Genomic DNA, 14,525 nt, shown 5'->3' on the forward strand with positions numbered 1-14,525 from the left:
AGGTGTCTTATCACTCCAACTGCAATATACCACTGTACTGGTATGCAGATTTTACACAAATCTAAATTTGGGCTAATTACCATTTTTCTTGGGAAAATGCAGGTTCTTACCTGTGGGTTTTTACTGTACTTGGTCCTTCTCTTTGTGGCCTATCTTGCACAAACCCTTTATTGTTAGGGCAAGTTTCTCCTCCATCTCAGCCACAGTCAGAGCCAGAATTGTTGACATTTGTACTCAAATAGAGTAACTTCAAATAGGGTAGCTTCAGAGGACAAAATAATGCACAGCCCTCCCCTTTCCCTTCATTCAAAGTTGGGGTGTTTGTGTTCTTTACAGATATATGTAGCTCAAATAATGTATACATGCCAACTCCCCCATATTTTTTGGGAGTCTCCCAGATACGGCACCGATCTCCTCCTCTCCGGTACAGGTCACCATATCTCCCTGATAAAATCATCTTTTGAGCTTTTCTGTGCCTCAGTTTGAGATTTAGCCCATTTCTAGTTCAAAACTTGAATTTTTCTTATTCGGAGTACGGTTTCTTAGTCACTGACAACGATTATCTCTGGCATCAAAACTATGAATAAAAATTTTTGATAGAAAATACTTCTTGTAAGACTTCATATAATGTCCTAAGTCATTCCCATTGGGGGCTGAGTCAATTTGTCAGGGGAGGGGAAGTGGGTCCGTTACAATTCTGGGGGGGGGGGGGTAGTGAAAAAATGAGAGTCTTCAAATTAATTTTTAGATCTCCATCTCTGTAGCGGTACAACATTGCATGGAAGGGATGGGGAGGGAAAGCTTTATTTTCCCCTTTTGAAGTCGGTAAAACATCAGAACAGCCGTTTAGGGCAAAGTGTGTCATTTAACCTCGTCGCCAATCAAAGGTTGTGTCAGGCAAGTTCGTGGATTTGGCTGATTTCCAAGGTGGTGTCCACATTACCTCACCCCCAGCTCTTGTTTGACCGTCATCTTGTGCTCACCTTGACCTGCAAGTGGCCTGAACAGGGTATCATGAACTTAGCCACTTGAATGGAGGCCTTCTTCATTTTTTTTTTGTCTCATTTCGAGATCATTTCCAAATTGTGCCAAATGGTAGATCAGTGGTAAGGTTTGGCTAGCATACGATTGAGCTTTGTGGGAGCATGCCGTAGCAACCAACTTGGTTAATTGGTCTTCTATTGATGTGCAGCTCTTTAAGTTTCATGCTGCTAGAGCATTGGTTCTTTGATCCTTCTCTGAGTCAGCAGAAATGGTTGGTAGTTGATAATATGCAAGTCCTGGAACAGAGCTCGGTGTGTGGCTCCCTATGCCTCTTGTCATTTTTCACGTATATGTTCTAGCTTTTCTGTATCACATCATGCCACAGAGTGTTTGGGTCTGAAGCTCCATCAACTTCATTCAGCTCGGAGGGTCATTTCCAATCCCCCTTTTACTCATCCAGCATATTATGGTGGACATTAGTTGTACTGACTCTTTTCAGCTATCCTGTTTGTGCTTGAAAGCGGGTTCCTTTTCTTGCTAAACCCCATTAACATGAACACTGAGGGGCCATAAAAAGTGTTGGCGTTAGTGGCATGTCCATATTTACTGGACACTGACATGCTTTCAACTAAAGGTTTTTTTACCTTTCAAAAGGAAAGGTCTTCATGTTGTGTGTATTATGCACCAGTCAAAGTAAAAAAAAACCCAACTCCACCCTGGGATATAGGTGGGGATAGGTTTTGAATAGCAAACAAAACCTGACAAAATAATGCCCCACCGTGTGGATAAAATTTTTATAGAAAATAGTGGGAATTGCCCCACCCCCTAGAGCAACTGAAAGTGTTTCCTAATGTGAGTTGTTTTCCCTTCCAAAATGAAATTTCACTGACCATATTTTCTTGCATTCTAGATATTAAATAAGAAATTATCAACAAATGTTGTTCATCCTCCCACTATCTGTCTTGTTTTAATAATATTCAACACCCCCCTTGCAATATTATGACACAGGATCAAAATATACATCTCAAGTGGATTTTAAAGCTGTGCAATGCACAATAGAGACCACAGAGGTAAACCGAAATAGTTGTTTGTCTTTTCTCTTTTATGAATAAATACATCTATACAAAGTATTACTTTGCATGATATGAATGTCAATTTATTTTAAGGTATCATCCACCCTCAAGCATCCTCCTCATGTTGATCAGCGCTAGTGCTTTTGCTTTTGATAAATACCCCCATAAACCGTACATTTTCTGAAAGCTTAATAGTTCCAGATTATTGCTTATTCCTTTTAAAAAATCAAAATATTAACGCTATTTAGAAATGAGAAGCTTTTTTTGAAAGTGGGTGTCACTGTAAATTTAAGTCCAGGCCAGCCAAAAATAAACAGAAGAAGCCAATTAAGATTGCATTTGCTTCTTAACACGTTTGACTTAAAAACCCTGTCTCAGATTTTTGTCAAGTGCGTTTGTTCTTTTGATGTTAGCAGTTGAAATTAGGGATAGCAAATCATTAGCACTACCTGTGAAAAAAACTACTCTAACTCGAAAACGAAAAAAGAAATCAAAATTCGCGGAGACGGTTTTTTAGAAAAACTGTCCGACAGTAAGTTGGCCAAATTTCAGCCAAATTGGTTCACGGGTTGCCGACTTGGAGTTTAAAACGTACCCTCAACTTGCCCTGATTTTCATTTCGAGAAAACAGTGGAAAAAGAGTTTTGACAGCGTATTACCCTTGACAAGATTATAACAAATTAGAACACCAAAGCTGTCAATGTTGATGCATACCAGAGAACAGAAAACAACAGTGACACAGTAGGAAAAGGTTAAAAATGAAACCCGACAACAGATGAACAATTTATTTCAAAGACTCTGCTCTGTTCGATCCTTTCTGTTGTCTAGAAAGCATCATTACTTAATTGCGACGGGCAGTTTCATTTTCGCACCAGGCAAGCCAAGTTGAGCCAAGCCCACTTCTAATCAATACATTTTCTAAAAGTTCGACGCTTCCCTGAAAAAATTGACAACAAACCGCTTCCTGGAGTTTTTCTTGAAGCTTCTCTCCCGCTACAATAGTCTTTCAAAACAGTCCTTCATCCGATTTTTATATGGCGCCGGGGTAACCAGTCAAGTCGCCCGAAAGTCATCTCGCCCGAAGTCATATCGCCCGGAACCAGAGTCGTGTTGCCCGAAATACATAGTCATGTAGCCTGAAATCCTAAGTCATGTCGCCCGCAATTTTATCAAGTGTATAAACTTGAAGAAAAGTAACATCTTAAGTAAATCGCAACTCGTAAAATGTTGACTCGCTAACCTATGCAAATATGAAGTTAAACAAAGACTCCAATATCGCTGTTCATTTCAGCGTTGTTCGTTGCTATGACGGAACTAAGCCGCTCATTCTACAGTAAAGATTCTAGTAATTATAAGCGGAACACTTTCAGTTATCAGAATTTTTCACACATATCAGAAAAATACATCAAGTTCTCTTAGTTTGATTTCTCGTATAAAAAACAACCCGAAACTTTTACAGCAGTTTTTGTTGTTTATTGTTAACGACGCAAACGAAGCGTGTTAGCATCATTCCCCTTAGGATCAGATGCGGCATAAATTATCACGACTTGTTCAGTTGTTCCTTGTTTCCCCAGGCGGTCGCATGCAAATTTTGACCCGGTTAACCATATATGAAGAGGGTAAATTAATACATCATAAATATGTTTGTATTAATGCATGTCTGAATTTACCGCAACGTCACAATCTTGCTTATTATGTGATGATTCTTGAGCACGTGCTGTAGTCAAGATGGCGGCCTTTTCCAATGTTCCAATCGTAGTGATGTGGACCTTCTTTCAAAACAGAATACTTCAATATATAAAAACAACAGTAAGAACCATACTGTCACTGATATTACTAGTTTTTTTATTTTCATGTTTTATTTTAGGTGTACTATCTCCATGAAAATGACAACGAACGAACAACCTGAGTTTCACAGTTTCACATTTCACTCTGGCTAGCATTTTTAGAATCTTTTTGAGCATTATGAAATTTCGAGCGACATGACTATAATTTTCGGGCGACATCAGACTCTGGGGAAGCTAGCTGGTGGTAGGACTGAGTGCACTGAATTGTGAAGTTACATCAAAAGACTCAAAAGTGAACTTAAATCAATCCTTTGTCCAAATAAACAATTTATTTTCTTCAATTGATCTTCAATGGACATGTAAACAGTCAAGGATTTTGGTAGTTCACATTTCAATCACAATTCACAGAACAGTTTTACAGTTTATCAGGATTCACGAACAACAAAAATGGTTTATCTCAGCATCTTAAAAATAACCTTTCCCCCCCTCAATACAAACAATCAACAAGCGCATTGTGTTCAAAAGCCAGAAAAGCAAACATTTATCCACCACCTGAATATCAATGAACTATTAGCCTTTGTAAATCCATAGTGTAAATCAATGGATGTATTTATTTAAATAGCAAAAGCAAGGATTCCATAAATACGTACCAGGTCAAACTGTCAGCTGCCATCTTGGATTCCACGTGGGTTATTATACCCAGAAATCTTTGCAAGAGCAATGGCCGCCATCTTGGAATCCACATAAATCATTGCAGGAAGACTTGCCTCCATCTTGGATATTTCATCGAATCCCAACCAAAGCCCCATGTCCCCACAGACAGGAGCGGTAAAAATGCGCGAATCCCCCACTTACTTAGGACTCAAAGAGCTGCCAATAATGGACCAGATCCCTACCAAAGCCCTACATATCCTGGCGGGGAAGGGGGGGGGGGGTGGTCGAGGTTTACCTTGACTGGTGCATTATAGCAAGCAGTTGATTAAATAGAGTCTGCATTAGCAAGGTTGCAGACTTCCTATGAGAATCTGCTGATATAGGCTGAAAGAGAAAATGTAAGGGCTTCCCTCAGGAGGAAGTAAAGACAAAGGAAACTGTCCATAATAATGAGATATCTGTATCAGCAGGTGACTGTAAAGTGGGGTTTGACTGTACCTTGTCTCCCTTTCTTTTCGGGAGGAAGGGGCAGTCCTCAAGGGGCTCATCGTGTTTTGGGAACCTTTGCATCTTTGTTTACTTTTGCTTGCAGTTTTGTTTCCTTTAGTTTCAGAATTCCATCCTTCAGGCTGACCAGTTCAAATGTGTTCCTTGTATTATTTTGGTTTTCTTCATTCCACTGAGTTAACTGTTTCATTTTGGGCCAGCTTCTCTTTTCCTGTCCATTTGGCTGTGCAGGACATAGCTGTTGATTCTCCTTCTGCCCGTTATTGTGATTATGTTACCATCATGGCTTTGAAGACCCCTGCAAAGGCTGCTTGATTCATTATTGGCCTGGGTGAGTACCCCTCCGTGCAGTTCACACTCTGCTGGCTTAACTGTCCAATAGGAGCAATAAGCCTGGCCCATTCTTCTTGCTTCAAAGTAGCCAATCACTTTCTCTCAAATTGGCTATGTCAAATCCTGTCCACTGCAGGTATCCCAGGTAATTTCTTTTGCCACAGTTTTTGTTGTGGTGCAGCTACTGGCCTTGTATACCTGATCTAATCTAGAAATTGGGTCGCAATGCTAACCTGAGATCAGGCTCTATTTTTGTTTTGCTTTGAAAATTACATTCCGGCGGACATGGCGAAACGAAAAGAGAGCCTGATACAAACCTTCTACAAAACATCTGACGCCCACTTTTTTGATTGATTGACATTTGCCGAATCAGCCAACCAAAATTACTTCCGTTGCTTGTTTTTCTAGTATGCAAATTTTTCACGCGTGGGAAAAATGCAGACTGGCTGACTTAAAAATTAGCTTTTATCTGTTAATTTTTTCAGCTAAAAATAAAACAGTCTACACAATCACATTTAACTTCTTGCGAGATTAAGGGAGATCTTGAAGGTTATTTCTGTTGGCGTAGAAGGTAAAAAGTTTTCGAAAAGACAGTGACACGATGTTCTATTTGGCTAGGCCGGCGTGCTTGAATTTAAAATACTGAAATTTCTATTTTTCTGTTGCCTTAATATTTTCCTCAGCAATTTCCCCCGACTTTCAGTACATAAATATTTAAAAACAAAAGCAAACAGCCAACGAGCGAGGACACCGGTTTTCCTGGTTTATTTTTTACAAAAAGCTAAGGTGAACAACCAGTCTGTTACCTTAAGCCACCAGCTTTTATAAGAATGCCTACACTGAAAATTCCTTGAACAGCAATGCAATATTTTTCGTCTAATACTTCACAGTTGGCGATTGAGGTTTCTTTCGCAGTGAGCCTCCTCTTGCCTACCCGGTTCAGAGAGGTCATTCCCAGCTAAACTTTCAAATTAAACCAGTTTTAAGATGGACAGTATTTTGATTTGCACTCGTTTGTTGGTAAATCAAAAGGCAGCTTGTTAGCCGTCAACAACTTGCAGAGGGATTCAACTCCACGATACACTCACTTTCCGTAAATAAAGCAAATCCTGAGAAGATATGAACAACCATATGAATTTTCTGAATTTCCATGGCACATATTAAGGCATATTTTCCTACCATGAGACCATAAAACAATAAAAAAGACAGCAAAATCGATCCTTCTCTCCACCGCCGACGAATCACTCACAAAAACAACCAGGCGAGGAATAAGCGCTTTCAACTTCTGGCGTTTCGAACAGCCAATCAGATCTTGTGGCATTGTTCTAACAGCCAATCAGTGTTACGGCCAAAGTCTGGCCGTAATGAGCACAAACGTGAATGAGTTTGGATCAGGCCCAATTTTAGTGGTAGCCGTTAGAGAGAATGTATGAGAACCACTAAAATTGGGCCTGATCTCAGGTTATCGCAATGCTTATCAGCATTACATCAGGATTCCCTCAGAAATCTTAGCATCTCTCTCTGAGAAGCCTGAATAATTTGTGTCATGCACCACACACTCAGCCTCATGGTCCATTGGCCATTAGGTACATAGGTATTTTCCTGCCTTTTGCTCTACTCCTCAGGTGTTTTCTTTCTCCTTCTAATTGACTGATCGATTTATTTATCCATAACACTAGGCTCAAGGTTCTGGGTGCTTGGAGTCTTTAGGGACTTTGTGTCAAAGGTTCCATCAGACACCACTTATGGGAACCTTCGGTCCTCCAAGCAACAGGGAGTGTTTTGGGTGGTCCCCACTTGTGAGGTTGCCGTCATGCCCAAGGTATCTTAGGACCTACCCTACCCTAACTTTTAAGGCAACAGTTCACAAGTTCATCAGTTGGCAATGCGTTTAAATGTGGCCCAGCTGTATGTAAGACCAGGTTAATCTCGAGCCAATGTGGGCAACAGCTTCATCCTCTGAAGCATGTGTTCTGCAGGGGCATTCCTAAGGTTGGCAGGGCCTATTACATATTGGCTTAGTATTGCTTTTGCTGCTGATCATTGCAGACCTGTGGTATGTTTTTGCAAATCATTGCTCCACCGTCCCCACTCCCAAGTTTGACTTGTTTGTACAGGTGTGTCAGGTTCCAGTGTGATGGTGGCCGTTGGCAGCTGCAGCAGGGATTCTTACCACTTGCAGATTTGCTTTTGATATGTCCCTGCTATGCCTGGGTTATCTTAGGCCCTACCCCACTATGAATTAGGGTCAGAAGACAAAAGAAATTTCATCTTTACTTAGGTGAAAAGATTAACCTGAATCTATTCTTAACCTGCCACATAAATATTAATAAAAAATATTTTTATTATTATTATGGATTTTTTGATGACCTCTTTCTTGCAGTAAATGGTGGTGTAGCCTTCCAAGACACAATGCTTAAGGACAATGATATTATTTGCAATAAAGTGCACAGGTTAGAAATGAGTAGAAATAGCGAGATCTATATGTGTGATGCATACAGGCATACATGTACATGGGTTATTGAACTTGATCATCTCAGTTAAGCCAAGTTCAAAATATGCCTGTTAGTATGGTGTGATACTACATTGGAATTATTGAGAATTATGTGGGAAAATTAATGCACATTATATAGTTATTTGAGCTCAAATGTGAAAAAGCAGTGACTTAAAACAGCTTACCTTGAAGTTAAGTTCTTTTGCTACCTAGTATGGGATTTTCACTTTCTGCCATTAAAGTGGTACAACCATTTTTAACACTTCTATTTGGTGCATCAATCTTATAGGTCTTAAGGTCATTATTATTTTTTAAGCAAACATACATGCTAAAATTAGTAAAACGTACATTTTGCAAAAGGTAAAAACAATAAAAAGCTAAAAGTGTACAAAAGCTGAAAATTCTGTATACAGTACTAACGGTATTAACATTAATAGTAGTAAACCATTTTAACAATAAATTGCTTCTTTGCTATTAAAAAAAGAGCCTATTGAAGAAACTATTTTTTAAAGCACTTGGTTTAAACCCTAGGGAATTGACTGCTTGGAACTCGGGCAGAGATTTCTTTGTTTTGTTGTGCTTTCTTTTTTGAACCGGTGGATGCCCGAAAGGGTTTCTGTGATAGGTTTAGATATGCTGTGTCACTTGCTTACTTTGCGTTGACAGAGATCTGCTCTTCAGCTCCGAACCGAACTCACTGCCTGATATGAAAACAAAATAGTTCGTTGCTGCCAAAGGGCTCTTGAGTTGTGCGTTTGGAACCCTGTCACATTCATGTTTGCTGCAAAAGTATCGATTTTGGGCAGTTTCTGTAGGTCGTGTACATGTATATGTGCAACAAGTATCTACCCTCCCTAACAGAGGCTCCAGTGGCGAGGAGTCAAAATATGAATTGCAATCTGCTTCAACAAGTTGCCTTCAAAGGTGTTTTATGCTGAAATACCAGTAGTGTCTACGTCTAAGAAGTGTTCACTTAAGATTAGTCTGTTGAAATCATATTGAGCTTGGAAATTTATCAAGGTGTTGAAGTGTACAACCTATCAGTAGTTTTCATTGTAAAATGTGGCACAAAAAATCGATTGCTTCCTGAGCAGTTCACTTCTCTACTACTAGTAGTAGCCTGCCTAGCAGATAGTGGGGTACTTATACAGTTGCACGAAAGCTCTGAGGTCAAAGATGTGAGAGGGGGCAAGAGGATTTTCTAAACAATTATTATCCAGGTGTTAACTTTGATCTTTCCTTTTGTCTGTTGTTCTTGAATAGTGAGCAATCTGCTTCTTCTAAGTTGAGCTCGACTTGCTTCGCTTATACTTATCGAGCTCGATAATCATAGACCAAGCTTGACTTGCTTGGCTTATACGTAGTGAGCTTGATAAATGTAGACTGAGCTCGACTTGCTTCGCTTATACTTATTGAGCTAGATAACTGTATCAGCTCAGTTTGTCAAGGGAAAAAATGGAAAAGCATTAAGATGAGAAAAATAAGTTCAGATCATACCCTATCCATCTTGTTAGTTTAATATTTTTATCCCTCACACATGTGTACGAGACGCATTCTATAATAATCCCCTTTTATTTCAGACACTGGCTTCCTCAAATTCCTGAGTGGCTGAACTGTGTATACCTCACTTCGTAAATAGAGTGATAGCCTGAGACCCAAAACTGAGCTCGCGCGCTTTTATGGATTATTTGGGGGGATGTGAATGTGAACAAACATGGCAGAAAGCAAAGGAATGTTTAGGTGAATGCTTCCGTATTCCTTCCACTTTCGCTTTTCTCCCTCCCCCTCTCCTTCTTGTGCTTGCCTTGCAGGCTATTTACAGGATGATGGGCCTAGTATCTAAAATAGGCAAGAAGTTCTTGCGGGTTGAGGGATTAGCATTTTTTGAATTTCGTTCTAATTGGCTTGTGTAGTTCACAACATTGTGATGAAATTTGAGTCAAGCTATCAAGAAAGATGCGCAATATAAGAAGCAGTATCATGGTGTCTTGCATTCCTCGTATCTCCACCTCTCTTTACACAATATTTACTACCTTCAGCTTTGAAGGTCTCACATTCAAGAATAAAAGAAAAGACCTTACTATCATTCTAAACAAACTTGAAAACCCAGAACATTTTCATAATCCATGGTTTCCCTTTTAAAATGGTATGTTTGCTTTTTCTTGGTCCTTAAAGCCACATGTTAGAGGCCACCAGCGCACTAATATTTAAGAGGAACAATCAAACATTTACCCATGAATGAGTCTCTGCACCTTCACAAACTAAAACCTTAAACACAGTGTACATCTGACCAGCCCCCCTTATACCTATTGCTGTTGTTCGAATTTTGCAGACAAGTATCATAGGAAAGGATACGTCCACTAGCGGTAATGCGTACATCAAGGGGATAATTTCAAAGTCATTTAATAAACAACCTCATTTTAAGGTAAAAGAAACCGTTTTAGATTTAATTTGTGCTCCTAACAGCAAAATGGGGACCACTAATTGGACAATGAAGTGTTCAATTTAACAATAGAACTCTATGGACTCCTCTTTGATAATATCTTAATGATTTCATTTTAAGTGAGTCATGGAATTGATTTTTATAACACAAGTCAAACGTCTGAAAGTTGTTACTAAAACAGGGGAACCCTACGAGTGTCTCATCATACTGTCAGGGAACTTGTAATACTGAAATTCTTGCTATTTCGAAAACACTAGAGAGATAATTGCCTAAAAACTGCAAGGGGTTCCAATAATGCTGATGATTGGTCTAATTACAGAGTGGCAAGAAATAAAGCAGTTGCAATGATTAGGAGCGCTAAAAGAAAATTTTTCTGCAACCCCTTCAAGGAAAATAAAGGCAATTCAAGAGGAATATGGAAGACAATAAGAACACTGACTGGCTCAGGAAAGAACCGACGCGGTATTAACAGTATTAATATCGGGATAGCTGTTATAGATGACAAAAAGCTAATGGCGCAACATTTTAACTCTCATTTTTCCAGTATAGCAGACGGGTTAAGATCTACATTACCGCAAATTCCATCAGACCCCTCAAAGCTGCAAGACTTTATCAGATCCAGAAAAAGTCCTGAAACATCTTATGTGATTCCATCCATCACCAGTGCACAGGTGCTTACTATGTTACAAAAGTTAAGTCCGCACAAAGCTGCTGGCATTGATAAAATAAGTTCTCAGCGGTTGTGTATAGTGGCACCTGTAATAGGACCTGTTGTTGCAAGATTGATTAACTTTTCCTTTTCCAGTGGATCATTTCCAAGTCGTTGGAAAACAGCTAAAGTTTCTCCTCTGTACAAGAATGCTGACTCATGTGACGTTTCTTCAGCTTTACCACAGAGCACAGCATGTAACAAAGACAGCTGATATAACACTCAGTGACTAAGGGAATAAAGCAGGCCCTCTTCACATCTAACCTTGTGCAGTAGTAAGTAAAGACATCAGAATCCAGTATAAACAAAATAAACTAACAAAGAACTTACTCAATTCTAAGTACACTTGTCCGGCGTACTAAGCCAAAAAAATTCAAAAGAGGTGCCCAGAATGGGCAGCATATGTGCTGGTGAAACAATGAAGTGGTTCCAGTCTTATTTGGTGGACAGACACCAGCTTGTCTATCTGGGTGGTTGCATCTCAGATATGGCGCTTATGAAACATGGGGTTCCCCAGGGCAGTATACTCGGCCGCTTGTTTTTCACAGTTTTTATTAATGAGCTGCCACTTCGTGTCAGCTCCTCTGAAATTGATCTTTATGCAGACGATACTACAAGCACATCATCAGCAGATTGTGGCAGCATAGATAGACTGCAGGAATCTCTTAATACATCTGTATAAGGAGTTTTTAACTGGGCATTGGCCAACAGGCTTCCACTCAACGAAAAAAGACAAAGGTCCTCACTGTGAAGGGAAAGCAACTCTCGACCAAAATAAACAATGACCCTGAGATTACTTGCAATGGCAGTTTGTAACTAACATTATGAACATTAAGCTACTAGGTCTTGAAATTGATGAAGAGCTATCTTTCTCTGAGCATATTACGACTGTTTTTAAGAAAGTTTCAAGGCGCATCAGCTTGTTAAAGAAAATTATGAATTATCTGGCCCTTAAACAAACATTACTTTATTACAATGCTTTGATCAGGCCATGCAGTGATTAACTATGCAAGTGTCCTCTGGACTAATAGTGATAAGGAATGCCTTGGGTGGGTCCTGAAGCTCCAAAAATGAGCAGCTAGAGTAATCCTGAATGCCCCCGGTCTAGCACCATCAGTTCCCTTTTTTAATCAGCTGAAATGGTTCCCTTTTTATAAAGATGCTTTAATATCTAAATGTATCATTGCTTATAAGTGATTACTAGGTGACGTCCCTGTTTATCTAAACGGTCTACTTAAATTATAGTAACATCCACAGTAGACAAACCAGATACTGTAATTTTAACCTAACCTCTCTGAGGTATAATCGTGAAACAGAAGGAGGTAGAACTTTTACCGTCACAACTTGCAAAGCATGGAACAGCTTTAATATCTTTGCCTGTAAGGGAAAGGGATTCAGTTGACTCTTTAAAAAAGGCATTGTGGAATGAATTTTTTTAAACAACAGCAGAATCTTGATCATTTTTCTATTTAAGTTATTCGATGAATTGTGACATGATTATAATGCTATATTTTATCTTTTAAATAATTTTATTTTAGTAGATTTTATAGTATCTGTATTCTTGGTTTTCACCTTGTATTTTTTATAGCTTAGTATGCTCATTTATTATTTTATTATTTAGTTATTTATTTATTATTTAGAGGACCACAAGTTTATTAGCTCGGGCTATTTCGTGCTAACCCTCATAAAATAAAGTCTTTACTTACCTACTTACTTACTTACACTAAGTTACCCAATAGGATAATCTAACATGTAGATACAGACTTTTTTATAAACGCCTCTCAGATTTGGTTATTTAGATCTTAATTACTGACAAATGTCATTGTAGGAGAGATTGTCTTTGTCTGTTAAACCTAACATCAGGGATTGTCATTACGTGCTGCCTGCTTGGGAAAATTAAGCAAAAAAGAATGTAAATAGACCCTTGAATGGTAAATTCCTTTTTAAACAGATCACTTGCTCCTCTGCTTTACGGATACCAGAATATGTCGCTTTGAAGAACTCCTCACCTCATACAGACCTTAGGCCCATCCTGTAAATAGCCTGCAAGGCAGGTGCAAGAATGTAAGGGGGAGGGGGAGGGAATAAGGGAGCATTTTCCAAAACATTCCTTCACTTTCGGCCATGTTTGTTCGCACTCAGGTCCCCAAAAATAATCCATTAAAGCGTGTGCTCTCAGTTTGGGTCCCAGGCTATCACTCATATTTACGAAGTGAGGTATACATGTTATACACAGCTCTGCCAATCAGGAATTTGAGGACACCAGCATCCGCAAAACAAAAGGGGATTATTATAAAATGCATCCCTTACATAGGTGTGAGACATAAAAATATTAAACAAATAAGATGGATAGGGCATGATGCGAACTTATTTTTTTTTATCGTAATGCTTTTCCATTTTTTCCCTTGACAAACTGAGCTCAATAAAGTCATCAAGCTTGATAACATTACACAAATCAAGTCAAGCTTGACCTACGTTTATCAAGCACAATAGGTATAAGGGAAGCAAGTCGAGCTTGATAACTTAGAGCAAGCTCAATGCTCCACGAGCTTGATTGTGGAGTCGAGCTCGAGAACTGACAAATTGGTAGAATTGACAAATAGGTAGAGCGTTAATCAAGCTCGGTTGACATGTCGAGCTTGATGAACCTGTATCGAGCGCGGTTGCCCACATAACTAATGTGATCCGTCGTCTTAACAGTTGACTGGATCCAATCAAGAGGAACTGGATTTTTACTGGATTTTTAAGAAGATGATTTTCACAGCACCATGTTAGACTCAATGCAAGTCTGGCTCTAGTTTTGTGACTGCTTTGTTGTAATCTGATAGGGAAAACGATAGTTAAAATTTTGTGTCGTCAACATGCAATTCAAGGCCAGAAGTATGAGAAGCAAAGGGAGGGTCATTAATTTATATGCAGGAAAGCAAAGGCAAGAGAATGGCACCTTGAGGTACCCCTTGGAGACTGGCAGGGGGGTCAGCTCTCACTCCAAACCCGTTGCATTCTCTCTGCCTGTGTTGTCTTTACCAATCTTAGCCTTTATGTCTCCCATTACATTGTTAGCATCTCTGCTTTAGACTTGCTCCGACACTGCAGAAAAAGTTGTCCTCTGCCTCATCTGTTACCACTGTTGTTAGGGCATAATTGTAATAAACTCTATATGACCGTGAATTGCTGCCACTGTGAGGTTAACATGGCCGTAACGATCTTCTCAGGCACAAAATCTCATTCCACAAACTCTGTACTGCATGGTTCAACAAGATTTACTTAACTCCTTTCCCATGACATTCACCTTCACACATTCCAGAGTAAAGCACAGTTTCTCAAGTGATGCTAATCATCTTCCCACAGATTTCTATCTCATTTCACTTACCCCAGGATGCTGATCCCCTACCTCTTCATTTAATTAGCCAAATTGGGCAAACTTGCCACACTCAAGCATTGTCCTGATGTTATGCCACTTAATCTTGACACACATTTGGTAACAGCAATTTCATCAGCAGCGTAGGCATCATTCATTGCTTCACATGTTGTACTTGTG

At 39.4% G+C, this 14,525-nt stretch overlaps 1 protein-coding gene across 1 annotated transcript in view; it reads left to right on the forward strand.

Moving 5' to 3' along the window:
* LOC140927963 (pseudouridylate synthase RPUSD2-like) overlaps positions 1-14,525 on the forward strand; it is a 122,835-nt gene that overhangs the window by 5,482 nt on the left and 102,828 nt on the right. Inside the window, exon 5 of the mRNA XM_073377669.1 lies at positions 7,722-7,791. Coding sequence (XP_073233770.1) covers positions 7,722-7,791 — 70 coding nt within the window. The remainder of the gene's footprint in view (positions 1-7,721; positions 7,792-14,525) is intronic.

This window comes from Porites lutea, chromosome 2 (genome assembly GCF_958299795.1).
Source record: "Porites lutea chromosome 2, jaPorLute2.1, whole genome shotgun sequence".
Taxonomy (NCBI): domain Eukaryota; kingdom Metazoa; phylum Cnidaria; class Anthozoa; order Scleractinia; family Poritidae; genus Porites; species Porites lutea.